The following is a 24,175-nucleotide window of genomic DNA, read 5'->3' on the forward strand; positions in this document are numbered from 1 at the left end:
TGCCTAATGATTTAACGGAGTCAGCCAAGGTGAGGTTCCCATTGAGCGCATCGATATCTTTTAGCCATTTGATCATTTGTGGGTTCTCTTCTTTGTTCGAGATGAGGAGTAGTTCGGTTTTGTCTGGGTTAAGCTTTAAATGGTTGCTTGACAGCCAACGTTGGACATCCTTTAGTGTTTCATTGAGTCTATGGATGTCTTTAGGAGATTTGGAAGTAGAGTTGTGTATCATCAGTGTAGATGTGAAAGGGCATGTTAGCTTTTCTGAGTAGGGTGGTGAGGGGTTCCATGTAGATGTTGAAGAGTTGGGGGGAGAGCACTGAACCTTGGGGTACTCCCCTCTTGACTGGGTGGAGGTCGGATTCAAAGCTTCTGATTTTGATTCTTTGGGAGCGGTTGTGCAAGAATGAGGAGAACCAGTTGAGGACCACGTCGTCAAGTCCGGCCCTTTCTTCCAGAGCTTTGAGGAGAAGATTGTGATCGACTGTGTCAAATGCCGCCGATAGGTCTAGGAGAATGAGGAGGCAACAATGGTCTGAGTCCAGTGAATTGTGTAAGTCATCAATTACGTTGAGGATTGCAGTTTCTGTGCTGCACTCTTTCCTGAATCCTGATTGATGTGAGTCGAGTACGCTTGTATTGTCCAAGTGCCGAGTTTGTTGGTGGAGAACACATCTTTCTAGTATTTTGGAGAGAAGAGGAAGGTTAGAGACGGGTCTGAAGTTATTTAAGTCACTTCTGTCCAGGCCTGTTTTTTTTAGTAGTGGGGTGACTTGTCCCACTTTCAAACAGTCTGGGACTTCTCCAGTTTTTAGGGAGTTGTTGATAATCCTGCACCACAGTGGGACAAGGGAGAGTTTCAGTTTTTTGGTGAGTTGAGCCGGAAGGGGGTCAAGGGTGTGAGATGAAGGTTTAGAGGTGGCGATAAGTTTGACTATCTCTTCTTTTAGAATGGGCTGAAAGAGTGACCAGGGTTTAGTAGTGGGGGGGGGGGCTATCAAGCACCCCACTGTGTCTGCTGTGGGGGGGGAGCAGTTGGTGACCAGAGAGTGCTCGATCTTGGAGATCTTATCAATCAATCAATCAATCAATCAAAACATTTATAGAGCGTGCTACTCACCCGTGAGGGTCTCAAGGTGCTGGAGGGAGGGTGCTGCTACTGCTCGAAACGCCAGGTCTTGAGGTGTTTCCTGAAGGTGAGGTGGTCATGGGTCATTCGCAGTTGTGCGGGGAGGGAGTTCCATGTTTTGGCTGCCAGGTGGGAGAATGATCTTCCTCCAGCGGTGGTTCTGCGAATCCCTGGGACGGTGGCGAGGGCGAGGCTGGCGGATCGGAGCTGGCGGGTGGGAGTGTAGAACGAGAGGCGGTTGTTGAGGTATTCGGGGCCCATGTCGTGGAGCGCTTGTGTGCGTGGGTGAGGAGCCTGAATGTGATCCTCTTGTTGACGGGGAGCCAGTGCAGGTTTCTCAGGTGGGTGCATATGTGGCTGTGGCGAGGGATGTTGAGGATTAGTCATGCGGAGGCATTTTGTATGCGTTGTAGTCGTTTCTAAAGTTTGGCAGTGGTCCCTGCGTATAGGGCGTTTCCCCGTAGTCCAGTCAGCTGGTGACGAGGGCCTGGGTGACCGTCTTTCTGGTTTCGGTGGGGATCCACCGGAAGATCTTTCGGAGCATGCGCAGGGTGTTGAAGCATGATGACGAGACGGCGTAGACTTGTTTGGTCATCGTGAGGGAGGAGTCCCGGATGAATCCCAGGTTGCGTGCATGGTCCGATGGTGTTGACTCCGAGCCTGGTGCTGGGGGCCACCAGGAGTCGTCCCAGAAGGATGGGGATTGTCTGAGGATGAGGACCTCCGTCTTCTATGAGTTCAGCTTCAGGTGGCTGAGCTTGATCCAATCTGCGACTTCTTTCATTCCTTCCTGTAGGTTGGTTTTGGCGGTGGCTGGGTCTTTGGTGAAGACGAGTATCAGTTGGGTAGGGTTTGCGTGCGATGGCGGCGAGGGGGCTCATGTAGATATTGAAGAGGGTTGGGCTGAGCGAGGAGCCTTGGCGTACGCCGCAGATGATCTTGGTGGCTTCTGAGCGGAAGGGAGGGAGACGGTCTCTCTGGGTTCTGTCGGAGAGGTGATCCAGTCCAGGGCCTTTCCTTGGATCCCAGTGTTGAAGAGGCGGGTTATTAGGGTGCGATGGCATACGATCTCGAAGGCTGCTGAGATGTCCAGGAGGATGAGGGCGGTTGTTTCTCCATTGTCCATTAGGGTCCTGATGTCGGCGGTGGCCGCGATGAGGGCAGTCTCGGTGCTGTGGTTGGCTCGAAATCCGGACTGGGATAGGTCGAGCGAGTTGTTTGTCTCGAGGAAAGCAGTCAGTTGTTTATTGACGGTCTAGTCGATGACTTTGACCGGGAAGAAGAGAAGAGAGATGGGGCGGAAGTTCTTGAGGTCTTTGGGTCCGCTGTGGGTTTTTTCAGCAGGGCGTTGATTTCTGCGTGCTTCCAGCTCTCGGGGAAGGCGGCTGACGCGAATAAGCTGTTTATGACGTTCCGGACATGGGGTGCGATGATGGTGTCGGCTTTGTTGAAGATAGGATGGGGGCAAGGGTCCGAGGGGGAGCCGGAGTGGATGGAGTTCATGACGTTGGTGGTGTCTTCAGCGCTGATGGGGGTCCAGGCGCTGAGGGTGGTGGTGGGGGTTGCTGGTTCGGTGAGCGGAGGCGGAGTCTGGGTTCCGAAGCTGTCGTGTATATTTGCGATCTTTCGATGGAAGAACGTGGCGAGGGAGTTGCAGAGTTCTTGTGACAGTGTGATGTTGCTGGTGCTGGGATTGGAGAGCTCTTTGACGATGTTGAAGAGTTCCTTGCTGTTGTGGGTGTTGTTGTCTAGTCGCTCTTTGAATTATGTCATTTTGGTGGTGCGGATCAGCTGGTGGTGTTCGTGGGTGGCGATCTTGAGGGCTGTCATGTTTTCTGTGGTTCGTTCGTGGCGCCAGGTTTTTTCGAGGGATCTGCAGGATTTCTTAGATTCTTTGAGGGCGTCTGTGAACCATGAAGTTTTCCTGTTGCTGGTACTGCTTTGGGGGTTTTTCAGTGGTGCGAGGTCGTCGGCGCAGTTGGTGATCCACTGTGCGAGGTTGTGGGCTGTGTCGTTGGTGTCGGCGGTGTCGGCTGGCGGGTTCTGGCTCAGCGATGAGTGGAGCTGGTCTGTGGTGATTTTGTTCCAGCATCTGCGGCGTGCTTGTTGCGTGCGGTGGTGGGCTGTATTCTTTTCGAAGGTGAAGTGGATGCATCTGCGGTCGGTCCAGTGTAGTCCGGCGGAGTGGCTGAAGGATACGTGGTTGCTGGCGGAGAAGATGGGGTCGAGCGTGTGGCCAGCGATGTGGGTGGGGGTGTTCGCCAGTTGCTTGAGTCCGAGGTTGTCGAGCAGGGTGGTGGTGGTGTTGTCGCAGTTTTTCTCCAGGTGGAAGTTCAGGTCTCTATCAAAGAAGTTGGCAAAGTTGTTGCATCCTTCTTTGGAGGCCTGCTCCAGGGAAGTATCTGGTTTGGAGGTTTGCCGTCTAATAATACTGAAGAGTTCCTTAGGTCTGTTTTTTGCGCTCTCCAGAGCAGAGCGGAAGAACATAGATTTTTTGTTCTTGATGTGATTATTGTATTTCTTCCGGATAGTTCTGAGTTTGTCGCGATGGCAGGTAGTGGGCAAGCTCCTCCAGCGTCTTTCTGCTGCTCTTAGTTGTCTCCTTTCTTCATTAGTGTCAGAGTCGAACCAGGATCTGGACGGAATGGCTCGCTTTTTTCTTAGTTTCAAGGATGCTAGTTGGTCAAGAAGGGATCCCATATTCGCGTTGTAGAGCGAGGGAAGGTCATTTGTGGAGAGATCTTTGTCACTGGGTAGGAGCAACTTGAGTCTATCCTCTATGATGTCCAGGGGGATCTGGTTGAGATTTCTTGACCGTTTGGGGGGATCTTGAGCAGGAGGCAGGGATAGGACTCTTTGGTTGATGTGGAATAAGATCATGTGATGATCCGACCAGTCCACTGGGAGGATGTTATTGATCGGGATTGCTTCTTGATGGGCAATGATGGCATCCAGGGTCGCTCCTTTGTTGTGAGTTTCTTCAGAGCAGTGTTGGACATGATCGTGTGATTTCAAGACACTTTGACTTACATAATAGTTTTCCCAAATAAATATTTTTCAGTAACTTATCAATTAATGATAGATTAGATGTTTTTCAGTTATGTTTATTTTTACCCTTTGATGGCCTTTTGGAAGCTATGACTCTCCTTCTTAGGCAGTGTTCTAAATGTTATATTATAGATTAGTCAGGTGGACAAGCACAGCGTAATCTTTGCATTTTGAAAAATCTAGACATTGACAGGAGTACTAGATGTAAGTGATCTCCTTTAGAACTTTATACAAGGGACCAGGAAGTTTGCAGGCAAAGCTGGATTTATGCTCCACCAGATCATGGCTCCTTCCTTGCTATTGAGAGTGGGACAGCAAGGAGGCAAATATGGCCTCTCAAAGCTCCTCATGCTTAATAATCTGACACCACACAACCATAAGGCTCTGTCAGAGCAGCAGGAAGCAGTATACAAGTAATTAGCTTTCTGAGGTGGCAGAAAAAGGTTATGAACCTATTTCCTAATTTCCTGCAGTGCTGTATAGATAAACGACTTGTCTAGACAGACTTGGGAAGATATTGATCAGGCGGAAATAATGGCATATATGACCTCATCTTATCTTCCCTGTGGGCTGTTCAGAAATATAATTAATGAAGAATGGCCCTTACATTTCTTTTTAGATCTCAGATTTACCATAAACTTTATCATCGGAGTGGTGAATAAGAACTTGCCCACTGCACCCTTAGAGGTTCCTGCACATATACTCCGAAAGGCAACTGAAGGATCCTCTATTTTTAGACATGACCCATTGCACAGACATGCCATCTCCAAAAAACAAGATTCAACTTGCATAGAAAGAGCTCCTAGTCCCTCTTAGCAGCACTTTACTAATATTGTTGCTTATGCTGCAGATGTATGACTAGTCGTAGAAGGAGTCGACCTCCATTTTGGACGCTGTATATACTGAATAATCTCAGTTGTCCAGGAATATACTTGCTGTTTGTGATATACTGTTACCGCCATTTTCAGACCTACACAGCTTGCATCTAGACTGTAGCACGGACATATTTAACAGTTCTTGGTGGACAGGAGCTTTGAAAATTTGGCTTCAATGGCTTTTATCTTTTCCTTCATTGAGGGGTGTCAGAGGAGGGTGCCTTTGCATCTGCTATGTCAGTGGACTGTGTGTTGCACATGACCACTGTAGTCAGGTACAGGCTGAGCTTGTCACTAGCTGTAGCCTGACCCAAGACAACAAATATCATGGAGCACATCCTTAAGCGAGATAGATCACCATATCCAACTGTAAGAGCACACCAACCTTCAACTGCTCCAGATCTACCCATGGAGGGTTCTTCCTCACGCATCACTGCAAAAGTAGCAATATAGGGAAGTGGTAATGCCCTAGGAATAATCAGCCGTTAAGATATATTCCACTGTGTGTTTTAGCCTTTGTAGAATTCTCTTCTCATTAAATTCGTTTTAATGGGTCACTTGAACCATCCCTTATGTTTTCTGCAAGTTCTGGGCTCTTGATAGTTATAAACATGATTTCAGTTTACCTGATCAGTCTTGAAAACTGTGATGAAGATCTATACTTGCTCCATCCTCTCTGTAGTTTCCTGGTTTGAAACGTTCCTAAACTTTGGCAGTGGTGGAGGTGGACATGAGAATAAAGAAAAAAATCTTTCCTTTATAATCACTTCTTTACATAAAGACCCAGTCTATCCATAGGGCTTGGGCTGAATATATATATTGTATTCAGCACTTCTATGCAAAATTACAGTGAGGGGCACTTGAGAAGTATATCTTGGAGAATGTTTGTATTAGGGCACACAGGAGGCATAGCAGAAAGAGTTGTATAAATGTAACTAAAATAGCTTTGACAGATTTCAAATATCTGCAACAGAGTAATACTTTTATCACAAGATAGAAATAAAGGTAATTTTAGAATGGGTAAAGAGATACTACACAAGTGCAGGACGTTATTTATTTTGTACATAACTATGAATCCTGTACTGTCACAGGGATAGGCATAGGCACATACACACTTTCTTCCATAATACCTTTCTCTCTGTTTCCCTGCTCCTGTCTGTTTAGGTTCACGCTCCTACGTTGTACCTCTCTCTCTAAGGAAATGTTACCTTTTGCTCTCTGCCTCTCTCTTCCATGTGATCACTTGCGTGGTTAAAAACTAGCTTATTGTGTTAAGAGTGCTTGCCTAATCTCACCTTGTGTGTGAAGATATTAATGCTAATGTGGCATACTAATGATCCTTTAGTATACAAAACTGCCAGTGCCATACTATGTTTTCACCCTTTCCTGAAGTCTCTTTATATTGTTTATAGGTTTTTTGCATGCCTTGTTTTTTATAGGAAAATGTCGCCAGTGTCAATTTGCGCCAGCCCACATGTTCATCTTGTTTTTTTGTTTGTTTTCCTTTTTCTGGTTTTTCGTCATCTCTCCTCTTTGCTTGTTCCATGTCTGTCTGCTGAATCCTCGACTCTTACAGTAGCTCTGGTGCAGCTGCTTCTTCTGCCTCCGAGGATTCTGCTTTACCTATCGCTGAGGCTGATGATCTGCTAAACAAGTAAGAACTGCATCTGTGTGAGCGGCAAGAGGTTTTCCTGACTTCAAAGGCACACAAAGCTTTGGAAAAGCCACTAGGTTTTTCCTTTAAAATGAAAGTGTCGAGCTTTGGATTTGCCAGTGCTTGTTTCTAAAGCATTGTTTTTAAAAAAAGTGGATGAAGAAATGTTCAAAATACTGGAAGAAAAGCTAATACCTATGTTGAGGTGTCTCAAAACTGAACATTGAAGTCAACATTTTTTGTCTTTATAAACGACATGGTTCATTTTTCAAATACTTTCACACTGGAAACTCTGAATAGAACTTAGAATACCGGTTACATGGGTTCCAGCTTAAAAATAACTCGGACGACTGGTTGCAGATTCATTTTTAAAAGAACATAACAACTCTCTAAGTACAGGAATAAAAAAAGTGTCAGAATTTAAACAAAAATGCTTACCAAGGCCCAAAACTGGAACAGATGCTCCAGTGATTTGGTCCTCTGTCGCAACCCTGAGAGTAGCTTCATGGGCCTCCAGGAGAAGACACATCTCACTTACAGTCACACGTTGTACAGCTTCTGCCTCAAATGCGACTTTGTGAGTAAAATAGCCAGCCCTTCCTCGAGCACCATAAATATAGCCTTTGTGTGCCAAAGGCTGGGCTTTCATAAATGTGCAATACAGGTAAAAATATAGCAGTTGCTGTGGTTTTACAATTCAGCTTGGTGGGGTGGGGAGCACCACAAAGAGTTTGGAGGAACTGGATGTGAAGTGGAACGCAGCACATGGGAAAAAGAGCAAGAAAACACCTGTACTCCTAGAGAAAAAAGTAGTTGCTTGATGCGAGCCGTGAAAGGATATAAGTTATTCTGTTAAAAGGATGATAAAAAGCTAAGCTCCAGAGAAGGGACAAACACAAGAAAAGGAAGGAAATTCATTGAATAATAAGCAAGCAAATGATAATGACACGAAAGCCAACAAATGATAAACAATGGGTTGACTCAAACGTCCACTCGTAAGTACTGGAGTTGCACACAATTGGCCTTTGTCAATACATACCTGAAAGCTGCCTATAGGCAAGACCTAAAAAGTGTAGACTTGTATGTGGATCTGTAGAATAGATCTTTCCATAGCTCCTTGGAGTGGCCTTGTTAGGGTCTCCGTTGTTGAAAGGATTTTCATTCACCATATTTGTTCCTAGACACTAATCGTAATGGCGAGGAATAAAGTACTCTTGTTTCTCAATCAATCAAGTAGTACTTGTATAGCACACCTTATCATCCTAGAGGGCATCCGGGCGCTATCTTGCAGGTATTAGTCGAAAATCCAAGTCTTGAGTCCCTTCCTATAGAGGGTCAGCAAGGGTGCAGTGCGGAGATGAAGGGGGAGGGTGTTCCGGGCTTTGGCGGCGAGATGGGGAAAAGAGCATCCCCTGGAGTGGCAGTGGTGGATACCTGGTTACTGAGCGAGGGCGAAGTGTGTGGAGAAGAGATTTCTTTTAGGTCAGTAGAAATGTAGGCTGTGGTTCATGTAGGCGGGTCCTTGGTCATGGAAGGCTTTGTAGGCATAGCTCAAAAACATGAAATGGCATCTCTACTGAATGGGGTGCCAGTGGAGGTCGTTCAGGTGCTGGGCGATATATGTCCTCTTGGGCAGGTTAAAGATCAGTCTGGCAGCTGTGTTCTGGATCATCTGGAGCCTTTACACAAGTTTTTTTCTTTCCTTCCCATGTCCCTCGTATAGCAATTTTATTTCTTTAGTTTAAAGTCTTTATTCACTGGAATTCGTGCTCAACAGGACAGTAATGATTACTAGGCAGTCAGTGGTTGTCTGATTATCAAAACTGGCCAAATACCTTTCATATCTTGGTCTGTGGTACTATATATGCAGCCAGTTTATCTATAGGCTAAACTCTTTTAAACCAGTAAGAGTATTCACATTTCTGGTTTGGCCACTAATCTTCACTGCATGTGTATGATCTATTGAGTATGAGCCTTTTTCTGTGACGGCAGCTGCTCCATGTTAAAACTGGTGATAGGATAATGATGGTTAATTTTGGGATTGGCATTAGATAATGGTCACACTGTTAAACTAATTACATCTATATCCTTAAAGCCTTTTAGCTGGATCTCCCTTGTGAGATCTTTGCCTTTTGATAATGGAGGGAGGACAAAGGAATACATTCTCACAACTTTCTTATTTCTCCCCGTTGTCCAAAAGCCAGAAGTATACTTTAGATTGAGGGCGGAGCTAGCCGGCGTCGATGGCGGACGCGTGAGCCTTCGGCTCCTCGCATAGCCCAGGAATAATCCTGTTAAACTATCCTTAACTGTGCCGAACATGTCATAGCGGGCTCTCGGACGCCTACTGGCACCCCCGGCTGCCTTTGGAGAACTTTTGGACCGGCTGTGTGTGGGCCTTCCCGACCATTTGAGGGTGCTGCTCCCGGCGACGCGGCAGTGACGGACTAGGCCGGCAGCCGCGCACTATCCTGGAGAGGTGGCCGGGCGACGTCATCGGACGTGCGGCCTCAACGCCGAGAGTGATCGGGCTGGGTGCGGACTGGACCGAAAATTGGATTTATCACTGCTTGAGGAGTTCTCTCCCTCCTATTCGGCGACTGCTCATAAGTGAAGGGCCCGGAGGCTTCGCGACAGGGGGAAGCATACAACTCTGACCGTCTGCGCCACGAGGCGGAGCGCCCACTAACTTGGTGCCATAGCCGATCTGGTTCCCCGCTGCGGCGAGCCGCTATCCCGCTGCCCCCTGGAGAGAGGTAGACCGGGGCAGGAACTGTGGTCCTGACTGCCTTCTAAGCCGTGAGGGTGAGAGACTTGCTGCAGCGCGGGGAAGGGCTTCGTCCGCCATTGCAGACGCCATCTTGGTCGCGTCGGAAACCCGGAGATTGGCGGCAGTACTTTGCTTGCTTACAAAGATCCCAGGGTTGCATACGTGGCCTGCTGCCGTAGAGGGGCTCCCCCGCTCTACACCTCAACACATTAGGCACTGCGATGGGGAAGAACGACGCGGCCCAGGGGAAGCTCTCCTTTGAACGGCGCCGTCCGAAGGGGTCGGAGGTAGCGGCGCCGGAGACATCGCCGAAGGGGGCCACGGCGACAGCCCCGGCACCCACGGATCTCAGAGACATGTTAGCTGAGATGCTGATCGTACATAGGTCCCACGCACTGTTGGTAAGGTAGCGGATGCAACTTGGGACGGTTTCATGGACAAATGCTGCAGAACTGGGGGGATCAGTATGGGTGGGGGAGGGCGGATATACTTGCTATTAGAGGGGCACTGTTACATAAGAGGGGCCGGTCTGAGGCGCTGATCACACATTCCTTCGGAACAGTTGGTGGTGAACTATTTTGGCGCGCTCTGCCCTGGTGCCTTTGGTTGAGATACTCTCTGAGGGGTTAGTGTTGAACTGTTGAACACTACACTTGTGGAGGGTTGATGGGGGGGGGTTTTGGGTACTGTCTGACCAGGTTGGGGGAGGTCGGCTGTGGGTGGGTGGGTTGGTGCTCGAGGGGTGGGGGCTAGGATTTGGTCTGTTGGGGTGAAATGTTGCATAGGGTTGTTTGTGGGATTTAACTGTATGGAGTGTGTACTGCGGTGGGGTGCTGTCCCTGTTCGGAGACGCTGGCTGGTGTTTTTGAAATTGCGTGAACTGCTGTGTCCTTATTCGCCTATACCGGATACATATACAAGAGTGACTCCTTGTAATGTCTAATGCTACACCGAATTTGCCTACACATGCCCCGGATACGCTGAAACTTATAACTTGGAATGTGAGGGGTCTGAACGACTTCCGTAAATTGAGGAAGGTCCTTAGCTATCTCAGTAGACATCATGTGGACCTAGCCCTATTACAGGAAACGCACTTACCACACTCCAGTAGAATGCTACAGGCTAGGGGATTGGCTGGGAACATAGTCGCCGCGGGCTTCACGACACACGCCCGTGGAGTATTGATTTGGGCCAATCCTTCCTCACAGCTGAAGCTCATCCCAGTGCACACTGATCCGGAGGGCAGGTACGTCATGGCTAGATGTGTGGGTAAGGGCCTAGATCTATTGGTGGTGAATGTTTATGGCCCCAATTATGACCACCCTGAATTCTACGCAACTCTGTCAGCTCTCGCCAGGTCACACACGCAGCCTTGGACGCTGTGGGGCGGGGACTTTAACTTTGTATTTGACCCAACTATGGACCGTTCCGCGGGCGTTGCTCGGCGCCCGGTGGCTTCGGCCTCGTATATGAGAGCGGAAATGACTAAGTCGGACTTGGTGGACGTTTGGAGGGAGAGGCACCCCACGAAGGGCGGTTTTACACATTACTCGGCCTTCCATGATGTCCACACTAGGATAGATTACTGGTTGGCGTCCCCCCAGGTACTTGGCAGCACTAGCGCATGCGAGATCCTCCCACGCACATTTTCGGACCACTCCCCTATCCTTCTACACCTCTTAACAGCCAGGAAGGGGATTCCGGCCTTCACCTGGAGGTTCCCCCCTTTTGCGTTGCTAGATGAGGCCTTCAGGGGAGAGATCGCGGAGGACATAGACCAATTCTTTGTGACAAACATAGGTACAGTAGACGACTTCTTTACGGTCTGGGAAGCTTTTAAGGTGTGCATCAGGGGGGTGGCTATGTCCAAGCACTCAAGTGTGTTACGCTCCATTAGACGGGACCTCACCACTTTGGAGAATAGGATGGCGGGGTTAGAGGCTAGGCGACTGCAATCCGGCGGCAATTCTGAGGAGCCGGAGATCACCCAACTCCTGTCTGAGTTTCAGACTCTGGCAGACAGAGAGATCCTATATATGGGTAAATATGCCACCGCCAGAGTGTACGGGGAAGGGGAAAGACCTGGTGCGTTACTGGCACGCATGGTACGGAGCTCTAGACGCCCATTGGTTGTCGAGGAGCTGAGAACTCCGGAGGGAGACACAGTCACAGACGAGGAGCAGATACTTGAGACCTTCAGAAGATATTACGCAGGGTTATATCAATCCAAGACGCAGGGAGTGGAGGACGAAATGGAGGACTATTTAGATCATATTGCTATGCCGTTCCTCAAGAACTCGGATAGGGAATTCTTAATGGCCCCCTTCCACCAGGACGAAATACTGGAAGCTCTAGCAAGTATGAGATCGGGCAGTGCCCCGGGCTCGGATGGCCTCACAGTTAGTTTTTACAAAGCCTTTAAGGACCTACTGCTGCCACACTTGGTTACCCTCTTTGATGCAGTTTGTGAGAACGGTGAAATGCCACCCACTATGCGCGAAGCACTGCTCATCACTATCCCTAAACCGGGGAAACCGCCTGACCTTTGCGGCTCGTACAGACCGCTCAGCTTGCTGAATGTTGATGCTAAGATTTATGCTAAGGTTAAAGCCACTCGTCTGGCCTTATTGGTCCCTGGACTGGTCGCCCCGGAGCAGTCCGGGTTTGTCCCGTGCAGAAATTTGACCTACAATATACGCACGGTCCTGGGCACCATGCAGCATGTCAAGCAGGAGAACAGCGCGCTGGCAATCTTCCTTGACATGGAAAAGGCATTCGACTCGGTTGAGTGGCCCTTCATGGTACGTGTACTGCGGAAGTTGGGTTTGGGCGAGCCATTCATGCAGCGGATTGGGGCGCTATACCACCGTCCCACTGCCAGGCTGCGTTTGGGCGATAGAGTGACGGAGCCGATCTATATTGGAAGGGGCACGCGACAGGGTTGCCCCCTGTCGCCGTTGCTCTATGCATTGGTGGCGGAACTCCTGGCATGTGCAATTCGGGAATACCACAGCCTGGAGGGCATCAGTTTCCCCACCTATAAAATAGGGATATCAACCTATGCAGATGATACACTGCTGTATGTTAGGGACCCGGAGGCTAACTTGGCCGCGGTTCTTCGTGAGGTGGTCCGCTTCGGCTCGCTTTCGGGCCTGAAGGTGAACTGGGATAAGTCAATCGCTTTTCCGCTCACCCCGGTGACACGGCCTTTCGCTATGGAGTACCCGCTTCGGTGGTCCTCCGACTCTGTTTGCTATTTGGGCATTCGCCTTCATACAGATCCCGAGATTCTAATTCGGGACAATTACGGGGTGGCATATAGCAAATTGGTCGATGACGTCGATACCTGGATCAGGCTTCCGTTCTCCCTTTCGGGTAGAATCGCTTTAATGAAAATGGTGGTGCTCCCCCGATTCCTGTTCCTCTTCCTGAATTTGCCTGTGGTATTGTCGAAGATCTTCTTTAAACAGCTTACCAAAGTCATGATAAGACTGGCCTGGGGGGGCAAACAGCCCAGAGTTCGATGGACGACCCTGATACTCCCTTGCGAGATGGGAGGACTGGGAGCACCGGACCTAGAACGCTATTATAGGGTAGCACAGGCATCGCATTTACACTCATGGATTCATGGTGATGCTCGGACTCCGCACCTTATACTGGAGCGGCTGTTTGCGGATCCGCTCCCTCTGCCTGCCACTGTCTGCCTGCCCACGGACCGCACGGTTGGACAAATGGGCTCGCTTAAGGCAACCAACCATGCCTGGAACCATTTGGTGGGTTCTCGTGGCAGCACATTGCTATACTCCCCACTGATGCCCGTCGAGTGGGCCCTTTGGCTCGACCCGTTGGGTGAAAAGGAAGTGATTAAAGCCCTGCGGACCCTTGGCGTGGAGAGAATGGAGGACCTATTCGCGGATGGCACGCTAAAAACCTGGGACCAGCTGACTCCCACGGAGTCAGGCCACACCCTGCTACAGAAATTCCAATATCATAGACTCCGCTCTGTGTTCCGTGAAACACTGGGCCCAGACTTGGAGGAACCGGAGGAGGTCCCGGAACTGACCTATGTTATCAAATCTACCTCGCCGGCGAAGCTCGTTTCGCAGGTTAACAAGTTGGGTGTAGCGCATCAGCGATTGCAACCCTCTAAGGCCAGGGAGGCCTGGCAGGCTGATTTTCAATCCCCAATAGACGATCTTATGTGGCGATACTGCTGCTCTAGCACGCGTAAGATTTCATTGAATGGCAGGCACCGGTTGGTGCATTTTAAATATCTACAGCGGGTGTACTATACACCTGAGCGTTTGCACCGTTATGGCCTTCGCCCCACAGCTGAATGCGAGCGCTGCCGGACAATGGTGGACGATTTTTTCCATTTGGCATGGTTATACCCTGGGGTGCAGGCATTCTGGGGGGAGGTCTTTGCCGAACTGGACCAGATTCTGGGGGAGACCCTGCCCCGCACACCGGCGCTGGCGCTTATTGGTTATTCTAAGCCACTGGCCCCTTCTCTGCGTCGGCTGGTGGACATGGCACTGTTATTGGCGAGGAGAGTGGTGGCGGCTTGCTGGATGCGAGGGCCCCTGCCAACCAAAACAAGATGGATGCGAGACCTACAGTATGGCTGCACCCAGACAGAACTATACAGCGACCTGTTGCCACCCAGAAGTAGGCCCAAAAATTTCTGGGATCTTTATAAGGAACACCTGCAGAAGGGGGAGGAGGAAGGCTCTGACACATCCGAGGCGGTTGAACTCCAGGATAGGGTGGAGGAGTAAGCTCTGACTGTGTTCTTCGCTATACTGGGGGGGGGGAAGGTTGGGAGTGCTCCGAGTTAGGCGGGGGATGTTGGGGCTAGGGACTGCCGGGGGGGACCGTTCACTGAGGGAGGTTAGACACTGGATACAGAGTAGGTACACATAGGTACACAGGGAGACATGTTAGTTAGGGCAGGGCTGGCGGACACACAGACACACTCTAGAGGGCGGGTGGGAGTTTAGTTGGGGTTGTTTTTTGACCTTGTCTCAGTATTAGATCTGTTAACCGCGATTGCAGTAGTAGATTGCCAGTTGCCACACCGAATCAACACGTGGCCTACCACAAAACGCTTCTAATGGCACAGTTACACAATCGATGCATTACCTCGCCGCCGGGCCCCCGGGATGCCGGCAATAAGGCTGTGTTCGAAATAATCCTTTGCTGCTCATGTGATGATCATACTTTATGTGGAGATGCACTGTGCTCAAGTGTTACATTTGGTGTTGTCAATGGCTTTGCTATCAATAAAGATCTTTTTAATAAAAAAAAAAGTATACTTTAGATTAGATGTGCTCTACACACAATGATTTTTATGGGCTATGGTCCTGCATTCATCTTTGCAGAAGATGTAAGTTGTGTCTCCAGAACGTGGCTTCAGTGGGTGTTCTGCAGTGAAGAGCCTCAAAGTAAAGTCTGTGAGGGTGGACATTGATTTGTGCCCATGACCACGTGAACACTGTGAAAACGAATTGCTCATTGTGTTCTGGTATTGAAGAACAGTCTCAAGATTAGAGAGGGATTCACTAGCATTCCTATCTCTTTATTTAACATTGGTGGAGCAGCCACTGTTAAACATGCTTTCTCATGGCCTTGTTTTCCCACATTAAATGTTCCAAGATGGCCAGCGCCTGTAGTTGAATGTTGCCTTAGCAGGAATTTTCTGAACTTGTAGAAGATCTTCACGGACCCCTTAAGTTAGTGAATAGTGAGTCCCAGAGTGTACCAGCAAAGGAAAATGTAGGTCTTAGTTGTGGGTGATTAGTTGTTTAGGTTCTGAAATAAGTGAAATCTTTACTACTCCTAAGCTGCAATGGTTAGTAGGAGAAAATGTCTTTGTCTTCGCAGTAGCAAAGCTCTTTCCTGTAGAAACACTACAGTACAGCTTATTTTGAATTATATGCAGGTATTCTACTTGGAGGTCTAGGGCTAGTTGTTTCAGTGTCTATCTGAGTCCACTAGAGTGGTCTTTAGCCTTTGCAGGTGATCTTTAGGGTCTTCAGGAGACCGGTGTAAAACCGCCAAAGGATCAGAGTGAAAGAATTTCTGTATTAACAATGCTATTTGTGTATGTCTTGAATTAAAGGGATATATAAATCAGTACAAGTTAGTTGTTGATACTAGGAAGGGAGGCAATTGTTTGAAATGTTGGGACTCTTGTTATGAATCATTTCAAGAATAAAAAATTTTAGTTTGGTTTAGAATGTAAATATCTCACAGAAAGTGGTTTCCCATTAATAAAATCAGTGTTACAAATTCGGTATTTGTTGGAAGTTTTAGGGGTTTTTGATTTATACTTGCCTTTATGAATCATTTGTTGGAGAATGTACATGAAAATCTGCCTTTTGTGTCAAGGATAGAAGTGGTTTATGTTAATGCGGATTAAGATTGGGTCAGTGATGAGGATTGCGAATCGTGGTAAAGGTTTAGACCTGTGGTTCCCAAACTGTGCGCCGCGGCGCCCTGGTGCGCCGTTATCAGTAGCCAGGGGCGCCGCGCACGATGTGCCCCGAGGCTGAGAACCACAGAGCAGCACTGAGAGGCGTTTTGCTTTTCAACACACCCGTTAGCGTGTTTTTGCGTCGCTGAAGGAAACATCATTAAAAACGAAACACTTCCATTTACTGTAAAAACAACACGGTGATAAATCTACTTCCTGGCAGTCTGCCGAATAGTAAGGGATAGGAAGGAGAAATCACCCCAGGAGGAAATGGTAGGTCTGTGTCCTCCTGATTGCGCACCTTTCTACTCAGTGAACTTTATTCCACCACCCGGTTTACTCGGTGGAGGACTGTTTGGGAAAAATACGTTTAGCATCTCCGTTTGCTCCAGATACTTTCCATCCGGGATCCAACGTAGGGGACCCAGTGCTGTGGAAGAGGCCAGGCACTGCCAGTGGCTGACTCAAAGGGCAGGTCTGCTGCAGAGCACTGTGCGCGCTTGCAGGTCATTATTTACTCTCAGCATGGCTGCCCCAGAGTATCCTTTATAATGTAAATAAAACGAGGTCCATTGAATTGTGTAATAATAATATATTTATAGTCCAAGTGACTGTCCCTGGGGCTGGATGCTAGTGACACTGATGATCGTGCAAGAGCCTGTTCTCAGAAGCTTGTATGGTCACCATTACACCAATGTCCAGTCTAATTGCCACCCAGGTTTGGATGGCAGATCGCAAGACCCTACTCTACACAGACTCCATTTGAAGGGTAAGCCCTTTAAGTATTCCACACCACACTTACTCATGGAGCTAGGGCAAGCCCCAATCAACCCTCCACTAACCCGTGCCCCACAGAACAACCTACAGCTGCAGACAAATTCAATACTAAAGCAGAGACAGCCCAGGTAATTGGCGAATGTGAACTATATAAAGAATTTACAACGTTTCATAACAACATAACATTACAAGAGCTGGACCCAGGAGAAGTGCTTCCACCTTTGTAGGCCAGGTCTCTCATCATTTCAGAAAATGGGCCTGGCTATCTAAGCAGAACTACTAGAAAGAGACAGCACACACTCAAGTGAGTGGGACTATCCTCTTTCCTTTCCTCAATGTCATTTACAATACCAATAGCTCAAACGTTTGCAAATGAGAGACCTATTGCATTGCAATTGCTTGTTATCCCTAATACCTTAATTGCATCCCAATTAATTTAAGGAAGCCAACAGGAAGTATTCCCGAGGTCTTGCTTACACCCCCAACGCCCCGCCCCCCCACCCGCCCACCGGTAAAAAAATGGCTGCCAATTAGGTCAAGGGAGCCACGGGTTAAAAAAGTTTGGGAACCACTGGTTTAGACAATGCTTACGTGGTAATTGACCAGATTTGACCCACTGATTGTTTATATTTTTTAACTGAAGGCTGCAAACAGAGTACCCAACTGCTACACAAAAATGCACGAGAATGAAAATACAGAAGTGTGCATAATGCACATATCTAAGAATAGCTACAAAGGCTCGCGGCAAACACTTCAGTGCCGTTTCATGAATGGAAATAAGATCAAATGGGATGGAGTGAGTGTTCGTGTAACCAGTGACATTGTATTTATCCTGTTGCTACCCTTTATGGTAGCTTGGCAAAAAACAAGTTCGCTGCGGAACAGTGGGTTCTCACAAACCAGGGACAAGGCCTTTTTTTACTAATGCGGTGATAAAAGCAACTGTCAAGAATAAGAGATTAGATCCTGCTGGAACAAGCCATTTATGAAAACCGCCACTTTCAGTAGTATTAATGTTGGCATTATGTTATTGTGTTATGTGCCAGGTTTGAAAGACGATGTTCAGAAGTGAATCTGAAATTGAATATTTATGGTCACTTTTTCACTGTCTGGCCTGGATACACTTGCATTATTAGAGGCTGCTGTACATAGAAAACTGGCTTTTGAATGTGGTGTCGTAGAATATTGAATCATGGTGTATATGATGAGGTTGGGTGTTTTAAAGTGGTGTGTGGGATGGTAAGACTGGATGTTGATGCTTGAAAAAGAAAAGCTATTGTAAGATGATGTGTGAGTAGAGGTAACTGCTAGATATAGCAAGGTAGAATATTGGTGGCTGGAATATAAGAAATATAGTGAATTGGAAGTGGTGTATATAAGGTGTGGTAGGCTATTCGAATCAGCTACGTATGGAGACCTCGGATATTGGAGTCGGTGTGCAATAAGTCGTAACTTCTGGATGCTTTGCAGTAGGGTTTGGAAGCTGTTGTGCAATATTGGATATATTGGAGGACGATATATGTGGACTGGTGTAGATAGGAAGATAGTATACTTGGTGCTGTTAAATGAGACGGACAGTTGTTGATGTAAGATGCTGGAGGCTGCTGTACAAAAAAGTAGTATATTGGAGGACTGTGTATGACCACAGGATGTTTATTGGAATCTAATCTCTGAGGAGAGGATTGGATATTTTCGGTGTTTTTATAATGGAACTTAGGATATTGGTTACTGGTTTGTGAGCGAGAGATGGAGGCTGATATAAGAGAAGAGGTAGGATACTTGATGGATATTTTATGAAGGAAGATATATATAGGACTATGTTCTATGAAGGGAGTTAGGACAGTTAGAGCTAGTTCATTTTGGGAGTTGAATTTTTAAGACTGGAGATATATTTACAACATTGGAAAATCGTAGTTGGTGTAAATTAATATTGAAGAGTTTTTATTGAGGGGGGCAGCTGGATAGTAGAAGGTATAATGTTAGAGACTATGGTATGGTATGATGTAAGGTAGGATTTTGGAGACTTGGAATGGAGTCTAAGGCTCAAGAGTAAGGTCGTCTTGCACTGTCACCTAGCACTGTTGCATTTAATAAGACTGTGTCTGCATGCTTCTTTCTTTTTTCTGTAGATTTGTATGCAAAAACAATGGAGTCCTATTTGAGAATCAGTTGCTACAGATTGGAGTGAAGTCTGAGTTCCGACAGAACCTTGGTGAGTGCATTGCCTTACACTATACATTAAGACAGGTCTGGCTTATGCAAAGTACATGTAGGTCCACTAAAATATATTGATTCTTACATCTTTTGTTACAGTTTCAGGGCACTTTTCAAAACTGCTGCATTACTCCCCCATAGCTTTATGGTTATCCCAGAAACGTGGAGTAAAGGTCTCCAGGCATCCTGAGGCCATTGTTCTGGGGTGACCGGTGTAAGAAAGTGAGTTATTAATTGGGGTACATGGAAGTCCAAAAAAATAATAACGTCACTACCCTGTTAGATGCAGTCAAAGGATTCAGTCATTTAACCCTGAACTCAAATTGTGGTATTTGTGGCACAGAGCAGACAGACTTAACTTAAAAAAAAATATTTATAGCATTTAGAAGTGCCAAAAGAGTAAAAACAAAGTAGTCAAAAACACAACACAATAAAAACCACACTCCTAATTTTAAATTCAGAGAACAGTTCAATAACCAAAATGATATAAAAACATCAAAACTCCAATAAGGGAAACAAGAAATATGATTTTTGGAAGATTTAATGCAAAAAGTACTGAGAAAAGGAAAACGGCCAATGATAGTCTATTGGCAAGGTTGACCGGGATCTAGGCACCATTGCAGGTCGACTGTGGTGGAGCTCAGGTAGGCTACTCTAAGCAGGTTCATCCCAAGTGGAGATTTTACCCTGGGACTTAGTCACTGATATAAATCCTCCAGCGGGTCAAAGTTGCAGGTTGTATCTGAGGATGGGTTTCACAAGGCCAACAAAATACCTTCTCACCCGTTGAAGCCTATTTGTTGCTGCACAGAAGATCCCAGCAGGAGAACTCTGCTTCTTATGCCCAGTGAAGTTCTGCCTTGGGTTAGGTGGTTGGTCCTGGAAGTCAGGATTTTGCAAAGTTCCACAGCTTTTCAGGGAATGTAGGAGACATCCAGTTAGATAAGGCCAAGGGTATCAGAACCTAAAGGACATCAGTTAGTGGTTAAGACTCACTCCATTAGGGTCACCAATAAGGTTCATTCCAGGTTCAGTTGCAACTAATCGGGTGGGTGTACCAAAAAGAGGTATACCTTGCAAAGAGTCCAGGTATTCCCTTATGATTGGACAGGGGCTTGCTCTAGCAATCCTAAGGTGCTCTTCTAGTGGGTAGTGTAGTTGAGCCGCCTTAAGCTTATCACAGAGTAGTGTTAGACATTTGCAAATATGCACATACAGTCAATAAAATGGTACACACGACTCATTTAGGAGATCCACACCAATTTCTAAAAATAACATGCATCTTTATGTATATTTAGGCACCAGAATCAATACAATCTGGTAAGAACGTTTCGAGATAGAAATACTTTTAGGTTTTAAAACTGGACACTTTTCATATTGGCGGCAATGTTATCCTATGGAGGAAAAACAAATCCTGCATACAAGTTCTTTACAGTGAGTTACGAGAACAATCCTCAGGACTGAAGGTGAGTACAGGGCAAGGTCCAGGGCAGCACCACCAGGTCACCGCCAGCAGCATTAGGGGGGTTGGGTGCTGTGGTGCAATTTAGGCGTCTGTGCTCAATGTTAGTCAATGGGGATCAGTCTGGTCGAAAAGAGGCTGCAGGTTTGGACGGAGAGGGCAGTCTGTCTGAACAAACAAGGGGGCTTAGTTCTCACAATGCTCGGGGACACCTATGGTCCTCTTCTCCTGGGGCCGGGGGGGCTGGGTTCTGAGGTACTTCGAGGTGTCAGGTTTTTGTCACCGGAGACACTCGCAATTGAGGACGCCTGTATTCAGAGGCTGCAGGTGGTTTCGAGAAGTCCTCAAAGGGCAGGTCCAAGGTGGCCTTAGTCTCTGAAGGGCTGGGGGACCACTCTGGCACCGTTGGCCAACTTCAGCTTTGGCTAGGCAGCTGTGGTGTAGCGGTGCTTTCCGGTGTATGCTTTTGGTGGTTCAGAGTCCTTACAGGCCTCCTGGGGTGCCTGCAGGAAAGCAGCTCTGTTGCTCCACAGGAATTCCTGAGTCTTTGTAGAAGTGCTGGCTTCCCTCCCAGGATTTTGGAGGCTCGCAGCTTGCAATTTGAGTCGACTTAGGTGCAGTTGTCGGGAATAGGCAAACAGGCCGACAGGGTTGGCGCCAAGTCAGCTGCTCCTTTCTCAGTTCTTGCTTTTCACATATCTTTGTCCTTATTCTTTTTTTGGATTGACGTGATCTGATCACCTTGTGCTAGGTTCTCACCTAAATACTAAATTTGGGGGTGTTTGGGAAGTGTAGGTTAGTAGCTAATGGGCTACCTACCCCTGGGGTCATTACGCCCCCATAACCCTGTCCCAGAGCCCCAACGATGGCAGACTCTGAAATTTTGTGTACGCAACCTTAGGGGTGGGACTAGCTTGAGGGGGAACATGCTTCTCTGACTACTAATTTTCCAGCCTGTCCAGATGCCATATGTGCCTTGGACATAGGGGGTCTGCATCCTCTCCTGTGAGGGAAGCCAGGTTCACATACCAAAAGGCGGTGGGCTCTATGCCTTGGACTGCTAATTGGCCGGTCATACTTTGGGAGGGCGTGTAAACACACTCTGTCTGAGCAGGCTGTGTCCCTGACCCCTGAGAGCAAAGACCCTCACCAGGGGGGGTCAAAACCTCGTCTGAGATGGCAGGCTGGCTAAGACCATTCCGTCCGCACACTAGTAGTGGGTTGGTTTTCAGGGGGCACCTCTAAGGTGCCCTCTGGGTGCTTGTATTAATGCATCCATCACTGGAATCAGTGTGGGTTTATTGATAGAAGATGTTTGATACCAAACATCCTGGGTTTCAGTGACGCCATCATGTAGCTGTGGAACTCGTTTTTGATCCTGTTCCCAGTACATGGACATAAAATGGCTTCCCCGATTACTTGTATTGCAGTAATTGAACTAGCCAGCACAGGAGCATATCTGCTCATGCAGATATGTCCATACATGTAGTTTAGTGCACCCTGCCTTAGGGCTGTAAGGCCTGCTGTAGGGGTGACATGCTCATACTACATGCAGTGTTTGCATGCAGTATAAGCAAGTCACCCCTACAGCAGGGCATGCATTATTACAGGGACTTTCAAGCTTTCTCAATAAAAGGCCTAAAATGTGGCCCGAAGACCTTCTGCTTGCTCCTCATCAATTGTTATTTGAACCCTCGCAATTCTTCTAAACCATGCGCTATGGGGTCCCTGTGCTCAAGTATAAAAGAAATCATTGAAAACTATCCTACCCATGAAATCTTACTAGCAGGGGACTTCAACAACAAATATCTGGGTCATCATGACAATGCTGCTCAAAAGTCCAACGAACAACTCTAATTTAACAAACTACTATACACATTTGGGCTAACATCGGCAGACCAGACCCAGGTCAATTTGGGTAACATGACTCGCCCAACGTTCAAGAAACATTCAATAACCATGACATGTTTTCACTTTTGTCTGCACCAAAACAGCAGTCTGTATGTGTTTGGTGAGGGGTCCCTTATGGTGCCACTAAACATGCTGCAGCCCTTAGGGATCCTCTTTAGCCTTGCCCTAGGTACCAGGGGTACCACTTACTAGGCACTTACAAAGAGTGCTAAAGGTATTGCCAATTGGGGTAACACGTATAGTTTTGGGAAAGAGATCTAGTACTGGGGAGTTGGTTAGCAGGAACCCAGTGCACTTCCAGTCAAAGCTGCATTGAGTACCACACAAAAAGTGGGGGTTATCATGTCAAAAAGGACCACTTTTCTACAGTGGGCGCTTCAGGAAAAAGGCTTTTTGCAGCTTGTTGTGTCCCTGTAGCCACACGTGAGGTCAGCTAACATACTCAGGACTCACTTCCTTTAGCTGGGTGCAGGTAGAAGCAGGTCCAGTTCCCCTCACAGGTCTCAAACATCAGGTGCATTCCTTCTGTTCTTTCACAGGTCCAGAAAGTGTTCAAGGAGGGTCCCTTGGCATGCTACATTTATGGTTGGCACTATCTAGTGAGTCAAGGTGACTTGTGGCTTCTTCCTAATCAGTGGGGTAAAAGTTCTCAGGGCCAACCCTACCCAGTTTTTCCCCAGTCCCTGTTTGCTCTGCCGAAAACTGTACCACAGTGCACCTTTCGTAACCCAAAATAGGGAATCACTTTCTCACTTGTGCAGAGCCTGTGTGTGGACCCAGAGGTGTGGCCAGGGAAATGAGCAGTCCTCTCCTCTGTGGTTATCAAAACCGGTTGTGGTAATAGCTCCCCTCCCACTGGGTTTGAAGTCAGCCTGGCTAGGAGAACAAATGTTTGCCTTCTCCGGGTCTTATCTTACATTTACTTGTTTATGGGCAGACCCTTTACTAATTAATGAAGTTCCTGGTTCCGTCCTAAATGGTCTACATGCAAGGGGAAGAACAAATCCTCCGGATACCAAAGGCACATCGACATTTCTGAAAGGAACCATCCTTATTACATTGAGACATTATTACAATTTTACTAAGGGGAGCATTATTAGGATTTTACAGTCCCTCATGACCAGGATGTGCTTCGCTGTGACGTACAGTAAAACAATGGCTGTATGTCTGCTCATCCTTTTCTAAATTAGGCGAGCGGACCATTATGTTGGCAGTAAGGAGTATCTTTACTGCCAACATATAAATCAGCCCCAAAGTGATTAATTAAATAACTGAGTAGTGGAAAGTGGTTTGGAGGCAGCAAGGTGATCTCATTCTTGAGGTAATTGTGAGAAGGTGGCCTGATATGCAGTGCTCACTATTCTAGTGAACACTATGTATCAGTCCAACAACCCTTATTGATGATTGGTTGTAAGTCAACCTTATAGACCAGCTATCCTAGTAGCATGGATACGAGCAGTCTAAGGCTAAAGACTCGAGAGGGCGTGTTAAGCCAGCTGTTTACCACACATATACCCCTTGAACACCAAGTGAAAGGACACCACACAAGTGTTATGAAAATAAACAGTGTATTTATTAAAATCACAACAGCCCTGTACTCTTTATGAGGACAGGGTACTAAGCACAAAACAAAACTCTTACGAAAATACTTAAGTTAGCACAGTATATACAAATGCCCGAGGGGCACGGAAAACCATATACTCTGAAAGTGGAATGCGAAATTACTAGCAGGTAAGTACAGTACTAATAGGCTTTGGAATCGCTAGGACTTGACTATAGAATCGTTAGATTGCTTCTAGGAGACCCAGGGGACTCGGGTGCAGAGTGTGCACTCTCACGCGTGATGTGGGACAAAGTCTA

The 24,175-nt window shown here is 47.3% G+C and overlaps 1 protein-coding gene across 4 annotated transcripts in view; it reads left to right on the forward strand.

Moving 5' to 3' along the window:
• Positions 1-24,175, forward strand: part of LOC147701483 (AP-2 complex subunit alpha-1) — a 323,652-nt gene that overhangs the window by 209,858 nt on the left and 89,619 nt on the right. For 3 of the 4 annotated variants that reach the window (XR_015297469.1, XM_086930156.1, XM_086930157.1), the window contains 2 exons: positions 6,629-6,706; positions 18,858-18,940. Coding sequence is in view for 3 of the 4 variants with exons in the window: in XM_086930156.1 (XP_086786282.1) it covers positions 6,629-6,706; positions 18,858-18,940 (161 nt within the window). In the remaining variant the exon portion in view is untranslated. The remainder of the gene's footprint in view (positions 1-6,628; positions 6,707-18,857; positions 18,941-24,175) is intronic. The other variant, XM_086930158.1, reaches the window with a different exon arrangement.

Source organism: Lissotriton vulgaris, chromosome 7 (assembly GCF_964263255.1).
Source record: "Lissotriton vulgaris chromosome 7, aLisVul1.2, whole genome shotgun sequence".
In the NCBI taxonomy this organism is placed as follows: domain Eukaryota; kingdom Metazoa; phylum Chordata; class Amphibia; order Caudata; family Salamandridae; genus Lissotriton; species Lissotriton vulgaris.